The 12,636-nt window shown below is 42.8% G+C and overlaps 1 protein-coding gene across 1 annotated transcript; it reads left to right on the top strand.

The window, feature by feature from the left end:
• Positions 1 to 585: 585 nt before the first annotated feature.
• Positions 586 to 11,097, top strand: med1 (mediator complex subunit 1). The gene is made up of 15 exons (XM_079659710.1): positions 586 to 781; positions 1,917 to 2,023; positions 2,637 to 2,715; positions 3,034 to 3,088; positions 3,440 to 3,572; positions 3,695 to 3,795; positions 3,898 to 3,972; positions 4,309 to 4,472; positions 4,617 to 4,728; positions 4,867 to 4,991; positions 5,090 to 5,217; positions 5,670 to 5,871; positions 5,997 to 6,092; positions 6,220 to 6,325; positions 6,620 to 11,097. Exons 1-15 carry the CDS (start codon positions 661 to 663, stop codon positions 10,473 to 10,475), a joined length of 5,460 nt encoding a protein of 1,819 aa, XP_079515836.1. The 5' UTR covers positions 586 to 660; the 3' UTR covers positions 10,476 to 11,097.
• The last annotated feature ends 1,539 nt before the right edge of the window (positions 11,098 to 12,636 follow it).

The following is a 12,636-nucleotide window of genomic DNA, read 5'->3' as shown; positions in this document are numbered from 1 at the left end:
CTTTTGCTTAAATGTATGTATTTGTCTAATGCTTAATAGTCTATTGCTTCGTGTGGCTGCCTTATAAATGAGGGTATTGAAAGTTCATATTGTAAGAAAAAAACAAGCTTCATTTTTGAAATTCTGCATTTGACCGTTTCTGATGTCGATTGTGAATATTTCAACCTTCCTTTGGATTTTTTGGGCGGATAGTTGCTCTTGGCAAATCATGAATCATTTACTCGTGGCAATCGTACGCCATCTGGAGTATTCATCAGATCATTGTCTTTTATTTTAAGCAGTCAAAGTAAAGGGATTTCAATTTGTTTTTAAGGAATAAAGAAAAAACATGTCTCGCTTGAAAAATAAATGGATAAATTAACAGAAAAGTAGAAACACAGCAAACTGGCAATTATACCATCTCTTTAAAAATGGGTCCGGACAAATGAGTCACACAGTTAAATAAGAAAATTAATTGTTCTGAAGTTAATTACAAAGTCACAAATAAACTGGATTACATTTAGGAAACAAACAAATCAACAACAGCGTGGTCCATGGGTTCACTCACCAACTAGTATGGTGCACAGCATGGGGCTGTACGGAAGCCTGGAGGGGGACGCTGGGAAGTCGAAGCCGGGAAACTGAAACGGGTAGTGATTTATACTTCCATGTAGCGGCACCATGGCGGCGGGGCCCGGTGTTTCTATGGTGAGCGCTAGCCCTGCGAGAGAGCTTTCTCTCTCGGTCCAGCAAGGAGGGAATCAGACTCATGGAGAACGGATCAAATCCGAAGAGGCAACAGGTAAATTACGTGAATTGAATGCATTTTGGCTTTCTAACTGTTATTATGATGATCTGGTTTGCTGGGCAAGGCAACTCATGCTAACGGAGGCTAGCAGCTAACTTAGCCGACTCTGCAATTTTAACGCTCATATTAAGTATGTTTTGGACGTATACATTGGGTCAAGTTTAGCTTCAACTTGAATTTAATAACGTACATTCGTGTAAAATAAGTTAATGCCACTGGTCATGTTTTGTAACGTAGTTAGCAGCTAGCTTTTTGTAGTTGTCCTCAAATGGCTAACGTTAGCAACTTGCTAACATCAACTTTGTGGAAACACTAACTTTAAGGACTCCATTCAGATCTAAAAAAGTAATCTAATGTCACCACACAAGTTTGCCTTATTTTGGGGTGTTGTGACGTACGTTACACTGCAACTTATCCCTGCTAAGCTACTCTAACATAACTAACAACCTGCAGCACATTTGTAGCCCATTATGACAGATAAACAAAACATTAGCATCCGTTCAGTTGACACCATATTTCTCGTTGACCTGCCCGACACAGGCGCAAGTGGTGCTGATTAAATAGTTGTTTTGGTATGTCATGTGACTTGATTGATTAACGTCTTTATATGTTGTGTTTTGTTTCTAGTTTGCACAATTGATTACCCAACTAATCACAATATCAACTAACAAGATAAATATATTGTTTGTGTTATTTATGTGGAGTTTACAAACGATGCTGTAGTAGTTTTCGTTGTGTGGAATAAACTGTCATTCAGTGCTGATCATAGCTACTTCACTTACATGAATACTACCTATAAATCACTCAGTCGCAATTATGTTGTGATAGTCCAATTACATCTTCTATGTAGATGTTTGTCAAATGTAAGGAACTGCAATACATTGATTAATAGTTTTCATGGTATGTTGTCCGGGTTGCATTTTAATTTAAATGTTTTGAAAAACAAAATGAATTGAACATATTATTGGATAAAACTTCAATTATCCTTGCAAACTGATCATACCTAGTACAATTAGTTTGGGGGTTTTCAAAACGCTGAGATTAATTCAGTGTGGTGGCTTTGAATATCTACGAATATGAATTGTTCATTCCGTTCATGTGTTTTCTTGAACGTTGTATATTTTTTCAGAGGCGGAGAAGCAGAATCGCATGGCTGCTTTGCTGGAGAAGCTTCATGCCAAACACAATGCTGCAAGGCCATGGCAGGAGACCTGCAAGATTGTGCGTCTGGCCATGGTAAGACAGACACAACTTTCTCCTTTTTTTTTTTATTCCTGTAGCATGTTTTGATAATGTCTGCATTTTCACAGAAAGCCAGGCAGGTAAAACATGTCAGCTGCTTCTTCATGCAAAATGAAAAAGCAACAATCAGTACAAGAGATCATTCCCTCACATCTTCAATTATACATTAGTTTTATTTTAATGAGGATCTTTGAGGTAATTACTAAAGAGAAAGGTCACAAAACTTTAGGAAAGTTTTCTGTTGGGTATGCATAAAATATGAATTACTTGCTGTTCCTTTTTAGGCGAGTAATTACATTTTAACTTGCAATTTTAAAAAGGCTGAGAACACACATACTATACACAGTATGTGTAGACGAGAGACTACCAACCTGTTCAAAATACATTTCCAGCAATTAATCACATAATTGCACAAAAAGGTTTTCTACTTTAATAATGTACCTGCTGGGCCTGTGAAACTATAGTGGTGACATTTAAATCCCTGCCCTATTGCGCTGACTAAGCCAGTGCAAGAATACACTTGAACATTACATATTGATGAAGAAGCATTTTTATATTTTCTCTGCAATCATCTAATTCCTCTGTTTTACCTTATACTGTGTTCCAGGAGAAACGCTTAGTGATAACTGCTGCAGGTCACCCGCTCATGCTCACCTGCCTGGAGACCCTGCAGAGAGCGCTGAAAGGTGAGGCTGTCACCTCCAAGGACAGAAACACATGGAGAGCAGGGCAGCGTTTTTCATTAGAATGTGTTACTTTCCATCAATAGACTGGGAAACACCTATGTGGACTCAAACAAATGAGAAGCTGTTTTAGGGCTAGCTATAATGTTAAGGTTATTTCTTACAACCCATCACCATTATCTGAATGCAGCACACTTCAATTGACCTTTGCTTTAGGTGACATGCAAATGTATGGTAGGAATATTGGGCAACATTGTATAACACATGATAGTCTCATTATATGAATTTGAAATGTCCCCTTTTCTCCGCCTTCTTTTTCAGTCTCGTCTCTACCCTCCATGACAGATCGTCTAGAATCCATCGCTCGGCAAAACCTGTGAGTTATTTTCCTTTTCCAAGTACAGGACATGCAGGCAGATTGCAGATTATTGTGGTTATTTGACCTTGTAATCATCTATTGTAGACTCAGTCAAAACATAAATAAGGACATGGGCAGTTTTATTTCCTGTGCCATCCACAGATTTCTTAAACATCCAAGAACTTTGTCTATTTTTTTGTTATGTATGACTTTAGTGCTGAAACAATCCCCAGAAAAGGTCTTCTTACTAGACGGCCCCCACATATAATATGGCTGTGATTAACATCCCAAAACCTTCCCTAAAATTGTCATTGTCAAAGTCAAACTGGCCACCCTCTCAGTCATTCCCTGCTTTTTGTGTGTGATCAGACTTGGCTCTCACCTCAGCCCATCAGGGACAGAGTGTTACATCACGTCAGACATGTTTTATGTGGAGGTGCAGCTGGACACAAATGGCCAGCTAGTGGACGTCAAGGTGGCTCATCAGGGAGAAAACCCTACGGTCAGTATACTGCAATCTCTATATAAGCCCATAAAGTGGATTCAAATAACAGTCAAGTAAGTTGTTGTTTATCATACATTTGATACTCTCTTATATACATGTTCTTAATGTGTTGATCACAGAGTTGTCCTGAGCTGATTCAGCATCTAAGGGAGAAGAACTTTGAAGAGTTTTCCAAACATCTGAAGGGACTGGTCGAACTCTATAAGCTCCCTGGGGACAAGTAAGTAGACCTTTTAATTAAAGGCACTTGTTTTATAAGAGAAATACATCTTGTCTTTATCATTATTATTGTTTTTAATGTCATGTCATCTCTGTGTTCCAGTAAGCTGAAAACCAAGATGTATATAGCCTTGCAGTCTTTGGAGCTTGACCTCACCAAGATGATGCACATGTTTAGGTAAGATCACAAAATCCCTTTTTGTTACAATGTACATCATCCATGTATGTAGGCTTCTAGTATTTAGAATATTTGATATAGATATTCAATATTATTTTAATATCATTTAGAGAGTCATGCAGCAAAGGGAAACCTAAAAGCAGTACCTGCGTATTTTTAAGGGTGTAATATTACATTTTCTAACTCTAATTCTGTGTAATTTATCAGTTTGCTTGGTCAAATATATATCTTGTAGTATTATAAATAACTACCTGTAGTGTTATAAATTGACTTAAAACCTGATGGAGCTCACATGTTTTGTAATGCAATAACCTTTGATTGATATGCGTTTTATAGGTTAGCAACCAGTGCTAATGCAGTGGAGACTATTCTCCATGGCGGTGTGGGCCTGTTGACTGCAAGAAGTGGTGGCCATCTTGTTTCTCTTCAGTGTTACTTGTCCCCTTATGACATATTTGAAGAGGGACCAGACTCACAGCTAAACTCACCCGACGGCATTGGTAAGTGCACAGAGAGAGTTGATCACTTCATATATTTAGAAAGGATAAGAATGGGAACTAACATACTTCAACTAGCCATTTGATTGTCTAAAGACCCCCTTGTGTGACCTGTCATTTGTCTCCTCTTTTGGGTCATCTTTGCAGTTCCACGCTCTCTGGGTGTCAGTGTTTCTGTGACAATCGAGGGAACCACCGCTACCTATAAGCTCCCAATTGCCCCACTCATCTCTGGATCACACCCCGTAGATAACAAGGGGTAAGAAAGTACAACCCTTTATTAGAGAACTTGCATATGTTCCCTTATAAATTAGGCAATACAAGTTATTGTTGTGTCCCAATGCAGAAGTAGTAGAAGAGAGAGACAGCTGATTAATTTATTCTTGGTGTATTTCAGGACACCTTCCTTTTCCACTGTTACCAACACAAACTGTGTGGACCTGCCAGCTTGTTTTTTCCTCAAGATGAACCGCCCAATGCCTTTCTCCCTCTCCTTTATTCAGAGGCTGGGCAATGCTACTTGTGAGTTTACCTCTTGAACACCATATTCTATGTACCTACAGGACAATGCTCATTTCATTTTTTTATTTAAACTTGAAGCTCTTTCCGTGTTTTCCCAGCGATCCCAGTGTTTGAGAGCCCCCCCGCCCTCTCACCTCTCTGCCAGTTAATTGTGCAGAGCCAACGCCAGCTCCTTGAGGAGGGCAACTCCACGCCGCCACCTTCACGGAACATGCACTTCTATTTTGTAAGCAAACTTATGCAATACCACCACAACTAATTTGATGTCCGCTTACCTTTTTTAAAATCTTAGTTTCTTACAACATCCAGCCTGTTCTTTATTGTTTCATGATTATTCCATGTTTAAAGAAATGTAAGACCTCTTTGTTGGAATTTAAGCCTGCTTTATATATATATATATATATATATATATGGGCTTAACATGACTATATTACTATGGAGCGATCTTCTGGTGAACAGAAATTTAGTAAAATTAAAAATTGTCTATTCTTTAGATTAATTGAGGTTCTAGAGGTGATTAACTGCTCATTAACAAATACGTGTATGGTCTGTAGGTAACCTTACCTTAACCCTGTCAAGGAAAAACTGGATATATACAAATAAAGACACACACAGCCAATATACCCAGTATTAGATTTTTAATTCACATAAATCACGCTGTTTTTATGCTTTTCTCAGGCATTGCCAGATCAGCAGCACTGTTATTTCCTGAATAGTGATGCCCCGGTGCAAGATGGTCACTCTCTGCAAGGAGTTCTGGTGACCAAGATCCCCTTCCGCCACCCGGCACAAGTGCCCCTCTTGTTGGATATCATCCGGCACCAGGCAGCCTATAACAACTTGATTGGCAGCTGTGTGAAACGCACTTCCATCAAAAATGGTAAATATCTGGCCCTGATTGACTTCCCTGTATTTAGACAATCAACAACATGTACTGCGTTTTTTTGTGTGTTATGTATTAAATCACATTTGATAAGTAATTCACATTTTCTGTTATTCCCTCAGATAGCGCTGGCCTGCTGCAGTTTGAAGTATGTCCTCTCACCGACTCCAGTTTCAGCGTCTCGTTCCAGCATCCAGTCAACGAGTCATTAGTCTGTGGTAAGCATTACCTAATTAACTATTTAATTTAAAAAAATCTAAGCATATTGAGATGAAACTTTAACAATGTCCTCAGATGAAAGTGATTCTAAAATGTTCTCTGTCTTATTCGACCTTCTTTCTCCAGTGGTAATGGAGGTGATTGACTCCAGACAGGTATCATGCAAGCTATATAAAGGACTGTCAGATGCTCTGATATGCACTGATGAATTCATCACCAAAGTAGTCCAGCGGTGAGTTTCCTTCCTTGTAGTAATTCGTTAATATGCTGATTTCTCTGAGTCCAACATAATGTCTTTACATGTATATTTTTTCAGTTAAAAACCCCAATATATTCAGTTTAAAATATCAAAAGATAAAAGCATTCAATCTTCATATTTGAGAGGATTGTTACAACAATATATATATATATGTATATATATATATTATCCAAATAGTTCTCAATTATTTTTAAACTGAAAGACTAGTCAACTAATTGTTGCAGCTCTAATATGTTTTTCATGGTAATTGCTTCCTTCCCCCTATAGATGCATGTCCATCCCAGTTACCATGCGGGCAATTCGAAGGAAAGCAGAGACCATCCAGGCAGACACTCCAGCTCTCTCCCTAATCGCACAGACAGTGGAGATCATGGTGAAGAATAACCTGCCACCCTCCGGTAGTCCCACCTACAACATGGACGGCGATGGAACTAACCCTATGGGACTGCATGGGCTCGCAGAGGGCAACACACCAACCGGAGGACCCCCTGGGGGACATAATTTTGGAGGTCAGATTGCTCCTCTGTTTGGGGCTTCCCGCGGAGAAAGGCAAGCCCAGGGAGGAGAATGCCTAACCCAGGGTGGGGTGGCTGGCCAGCAACAACAGCAGGCTGGTCAAGGCCATGTAGATGACTTCAACAAAGTCACTCAGAATCCAATACTGACAAGTCTGTTACAGATAACTGGAAGTGTGGGTTCTAGTCCCAGCTCCCAGAATGCACCACAACCCCACCAAACTCCACCTGAAACATCCTCCCCTGCCAGCAACACCAAGAATCATCCTATGTTGATGAACTTGTTGAAAGACAACCCCACACAAGATTTTGCTGCGCTCTATGCTTCTAGTCCATTGGAGAGGCAGAATTCTTCTGGCTCCCCAAGGACCGAGAATGCGGGTGCAGCATGCCCTGGAAGTAATTCAAAAGGAAAGAAAAAGCGCCCACGGGGGACAGAAAAGGGTGGTGTTATGTCTGGGACTGTCCCAGGTGGTGGAGGTGCCGGTTTAGGCATGAAACTACAACAGGGATCCCAGCTCCACCATCAAGTCTCGCATGAGGATGACTTCCACCGTGAGTTGCTCTCTATGGATGTGGACGCATCTCAAAATTCTATCTTTGATGTTAATCTGACTGGTGATGGCCTAGACACGCCCCATAGCATCACTCCAGCACCTAGCCAATGTGGAACACCGCCCTCTGGCCCCAACATGCCTTATTCACAGTCTCATGTCCAGTCTCAACAACCGCCAGGAGCTGTCCCACCTCGTATGGTCCGCCTCTCTAGCTCCGACAGCATCGGCCCTGATATCACAGAAATCTTGTCAGATCTGCCCGAGCAGACGGGCAAAGGCAGTTGTGGGAGCCATGGGCAGCACCCCATGGGAAGTGGTGGGGAGGATGGAGGCCCCCTAGGTACCCCCATCCGTGACTCCTCCAGCTCCGGTCAGGGCAGCGCAGTGTTTGACTCGGCAGACATTTTTAACACCAACAGCAATGAGAATCCTTTCACTGATGCTGCTGACCTAATTGCTGAGGCAACTGCAACTGCTGCCACGCCCAACAGTGATTCTTCTTCCACCAACTTCTTCCATGCTGCTGACTTCAACCCTGACCTCCTCACCTCAGGCCATGGCTTTCCCCAGAACTACTTTGACGACAGCTCGCCAAGTGCAGATGGAGACATGGACCTTGTCAAGGGTTTTGGGGGAAGTAGCCAGCAGAATACACCATCGGGAACACCACAGAATCCCACTCCCCATGGGCAGAGCACCCCCGAGCCATCGCTGAAGGACCCTTTTGATATGGGGATAGTTTTCGGAGGCAACAGTGGTAGTGGTAAACCACTTCTTGTGCAAGCTCCTGATCTGGGAGACACACATGGCGGAGGGTCACAGAGCCCCCTCCCAATAGGCCTTGCAGCAGCATGTGCTGATTATAAAAGTGCAGAACCCAAAATTAAACAGCAACAGGGACCTGTGCGACCGAAAGATGAAAATGGGGGTAGCGGAGGGAGCAGTTCTGGGTTGGGGATGGGGAGCACTTCAACAGAGGGCAAACAGGTAAAACGTAGCAGGACCCCATCCAGTGAGGGAAAGTCTAAAGAGAAACCTCCCAAACGCAAAAAGCTGGACCCTGATGGTAAGTCCCCCTCTCACAGCTCAGGGGGGCGGCCCTACACCCCTCCTAGTGGGGGCTCAGGCTCTGGGGGAAGCATAGGTGGAGGAGGCTCAAAGTCTCCTGGTAGTTCAGGGCACTCACAAACTCCTCCCGGCGGTGCCACTCCTCCAATCCCCAAAATCACCATTCAGATTCCAAAAGGGACCATAACTGGGGGCAAAACATCATCCCATAGTGGATACACCTCCAGCAGCTCAGCCTCTAGCAACACAGGTGGAGCAGGAGGAACCAGCAGCAGCAAAAGCCATCATTCTCACTCGTCTTCCTCTGGGAAAATCAAGTCCAAAGAAGGCTCCACGACACAAGGCAGCAGCAGCAGCAGCAGCAGCAGCTCCAAGCCAGGAAGTGCAGGGATGGGGAGTGGAGGTGGGCCATCCCAATCTAAAGGCTCCTCCCAAGGAATTAGTGTTGGTAAACCAGGAACCTCCCCAATCACCAAGCATGGGCTCTCTGGGCCTGGGGGTGTTAGTGGTAGTGGGATTGGAAGTAGTAATAAAATGAAGCCTCAGGGGGGGAAGCCTCCTGGGTCACTTATGAATCCCAACATAAAGCCCAACATCTCCCCTTCTCACTCCCGCAGCTCTGACAAATTGTCCTCCCCGATGAAGATGCAGCAGTCCCAGGTTCCAGGAACCCCTCCTTCTTCCAAGGCCAAATCCCCAATGGGCTCCGGAGGCGGCAGCTCTGGAGGTTCCAAGTCTTCTTCTGGTGGAGGCATGAGCTCCCAGAAGCCCATTGGTGGGGGCTCCTCTGGCCCAGCATCTTCCTCATCCTCGTCCAGCTCTTCCTCGTCCTCTGGTTTGATGACCTACCCAGGCGCCTCCCAGTCTCAGTATGGGGGTGGTGGAGGGGGAGGGGGAGGAGGAGGAGGGTCAGGAGGATGTGGAAGTGGAAGCAGTGGTGGAGGTGGAGGAAGTGGAGGCGGAAGTAGTGGTGGGGCTGGTCAGAACAATGCAAACAATCCCAACGCCAAAGGGAAGTCGCCCAGTCGAAACAAGAAACCCTCTCTTACGGCAGTCATCGACAAACTGAAGAGTGTAGGTGGAGGAGGTGTAGGGGAGGATGGTTGTGAGATTGGGCCACCAGTAACTGGTCCAGGATCTGCTCCTGGTGGTGGTCCTGGGAATGTTCCCGGCAGTGGACCTTCCAACGTGGGTCCTTCCAAGCATAGCTCATCATCTCAAAGTGGGGAGTATAAGCGGGAAAAGTCCGATAAGGAGACAAAACCTAAAGTATCTGTTTCCGGTGGCAACAGTGGGGATAAAAAGCTGATGGACCCAAAAGCAGGAGGGGGGAGTGCAACCGGTCTAGCCAAAATTATCATTAGCAAACCTGATGGCGGCTCACCAAGCATCAAGGCCAAAGTGACCCTTCAGAAAACAGGGGACGGATCTGGTGATGCCTCTATGCGTCCTCAAATTTCTAGCCTCAAAGCATCGCCCCTCTTCAGCGGCTCCACTCCCAAGCATGACCGCTCCTCCCCGAGCCACAGCCGCTCGCCAGGATTCACCCCGCTCAACCACGACAGCGAGAGCGAGTCGGGCAGCAGCTCAGTGGCCGAGAAGTCCCACCAGAACAGCCCGAGCTCAGACGACGACCAGAGCGTTCGCCCGCTTCCCCCCCAGGACTACATGAGCTCCATCCCTCACAGCTCAGGGGAGAAGCACAAGAAACACAAGAAGGAGAAGAAGAAGCAGAAAGAGAAGGAACGGGAGAGGGACAGAGACCGAGATCGGGACCGGGACAAAGAGAAGAAGAAGTCCTCGATGTCCATGGGGCCGTCATCGCATCCCATAAAAGCAGACAGTTGGTCCCGGTCACCCATCTCTGCTTCAGATTCCTCTTTGTCCATGTTGGGGTCAGAGCGTCCATCTCGGCCTAGTCCAATGTATATGAGAAATGAAGACGACGACCTCATGGACTCAGCCCTCACTGGCAACCTTTAATTTCATTAGGTTTTTCTCACGTTTCTAACACATGCCTTTAACATACAAATGCAACTTCTATTTATTTAACTCAAACCACAATTGGGAACTTGATACAAGGATATTGTGGTTCTCTGAGTGATCATTGTCCTGTTTTAAGCTGTGTTTTAATGTCAGATTGTACTGTTTCCGTATCAGTGTATAGTATCAGGGGCTTGTGATAACAGTGGTTTTTGAAATACCAAAACATCAACTGCATAAAGCTTCATTAAGGAACTGGTTTTAAACAGTATATATAACAAAAATGGACAGTACATGTCTTTCCGAATGTAATTTCTCTTCACAGTTAATGCATTTGCCGCAGTTCATTATTTGTTGTTGCTACAAACAAACATACCAGAATGCCACTAAATAAGTATGACATCTGTAAAAAAAAAAAAGTATTTTAAAGAAAGAAGTGTACAGTGTTCAGTTGCCTTTTCTTGGAATTTTTCGATTTTGATACATTTAAACTGTTGATGTGTAAGTTAGTGTAAGTAAAAGAAGACTGCAGATGATGATGATAAAAAAGAGACATGGTCATCTTTTAAATGTAGAAGTTTTGGGATCTTGAAATAAACATTTCGCTTCTGGAAAAACCTCACTGCCACGTTTATTTTTTAGGTATTTGCCCATATTCATTTACATATACAGTAATAGTCTGTAATACTACGTTGATTAAAAATGACTGATCATTACATTTTTAATTTTAAATGGGTGTGTATAGGTTATGTATTTCTTTTCCACAGCTCTTCCACAAATCTACACTAGATGGCAGCACTGTACCAGGTTGCTCAATCTGTGTTTGCAAAATCACATGATACTTGGTAATGAGTAACACACTCCCAGAGGTAATTTGCAGAGGTTAAATGACATTTCACGCCTTTATTCACAGGTGTTGGAGGAGAAGATTGGTGAAAAGATGCAATATGGACTGAAAAGCCAAAACAAATTACACAAAATTCTTTAGGGAATGTCATCCTTAGATAAAATAAAAGATAAAAAACTTCTTCTTTGCATCATCCAAGAGACGTCTTTGTTACAAATACAAGAGGCTAAATAAGACATCTCAATGAAAGGGCTTACACATTAACACAAATGTAGATATACTACAAGAAATGTGACTTTAAAGCAACATTACATCTAACCTAAGACGCTAAAATAAATTCCTTGTGCTTCAAAAAGTATCAAAATGATTAATGAGACTCAACAATGAGGCTAGTGTTGTTGTTGAAGTGGCAACCTAATGTCACAGCTTTGTATTACAGTGTAAACGATTTGTGAAATACTCACCAAAAGATACTGTTCTCTTCTTGAAAAAAATGTGAATTAAGTTACCAAAATTAGAGTTTTATTTTCGAGTTGGACCCCTTTTTTTCTTGCATTAAATTGATTATTTATTCCAGTACAAATATTCCCAAGAAAATAAGCAAATATCAGAGCAGAGGTTTGACAAAATAAACCCTAGCACATGTCTACCTTCTTTTCCTCTTGAGACCCTTCATATTTCTCCACCCCCAGGTTTAGAATAACCTGTTTTAGAAGGTAACGGCTGTTCCGTTTCAATGCATTGTAGATTTGAAAGTAAAATACCAGAATATAGTATTGAAGTAAATCAATAGAATATATTAATGCATAAAGGCAAAAAATTGAAGAAAAACATACTAACCCTTTTCCTCCTTCGTGTCCCAAGTGATGCTACAGGGAACCAGACCGAGTCAGCTGATCTTCTGAACCATCGTCTCACTTTCCTCCAGCTCTGCTGACTGGGCTGTTTTTCCCCATGAGGCCCTGCAAAACTGCTTAGCTGACACAAATGAATGGAGTCTTTTTATGTTGAAAAATAATATTCCATTATGTATTCTCGGACAACATGACAATTGGCTCAAATGACAAAAGGACATCTTGAACCGTGTGCACTTTAATAGGCAGCAGCAAACTTTGTGCTACTGCATAGTAGCTGGTTGGCTTTCCATTTGTATGAGTCCCAATGCGCCCAGCTGAAGGGTCCAGAGGGAGGTCCTCTAACCCCTTTGTACTGTATATGTGCTAACTCGCACTAGGGATGGATGCTGAAAATATCATAATCAGCTAAATACGGTTGCTTGAATGTCTTCACTTCCATTAAGGTTTAATTTGTAAA

Source organism: Notothenia rossii (assembly GCF_949606895.1).
Source record: "Notothenia rossii genome assembly, chromosome: 11".
Taxonomy (NCBI): Eukaryota; Metazoa; Chordata; class Actinopteri; order Perciformes; family Nototheniidae; genus Notothenia; species Notothenia rossii.
This window is presented reverse-complemented; position numbering and strand designations above follow the sequence as displayed.

Excerpts from the sequence above, each read along its gene's own strand:
- med1 (XM_079659710.1), top strand. The coding sequence starts at position 661 with ATGGCGGCGGGGCCCGGTGTTTCTATGGTGAGCGCTAGCCCTGCGAGA. Across the intron at positions 4,729-4,866 it reads CACCCCGTAGATAACAAGGG|GACACCTTCCTTTTCCACTG; the intron begins GTAAGAAAGTAC and ends GGTGTATTTCAG. Across the intron at positions 6,093-6,219 it reads CAACGAGTCATTAGTCTGTG|TGGTAATGGAGGTGATTGAC; the intron begins GTAAGCATTACC and ends TTCTTTCTCCAG.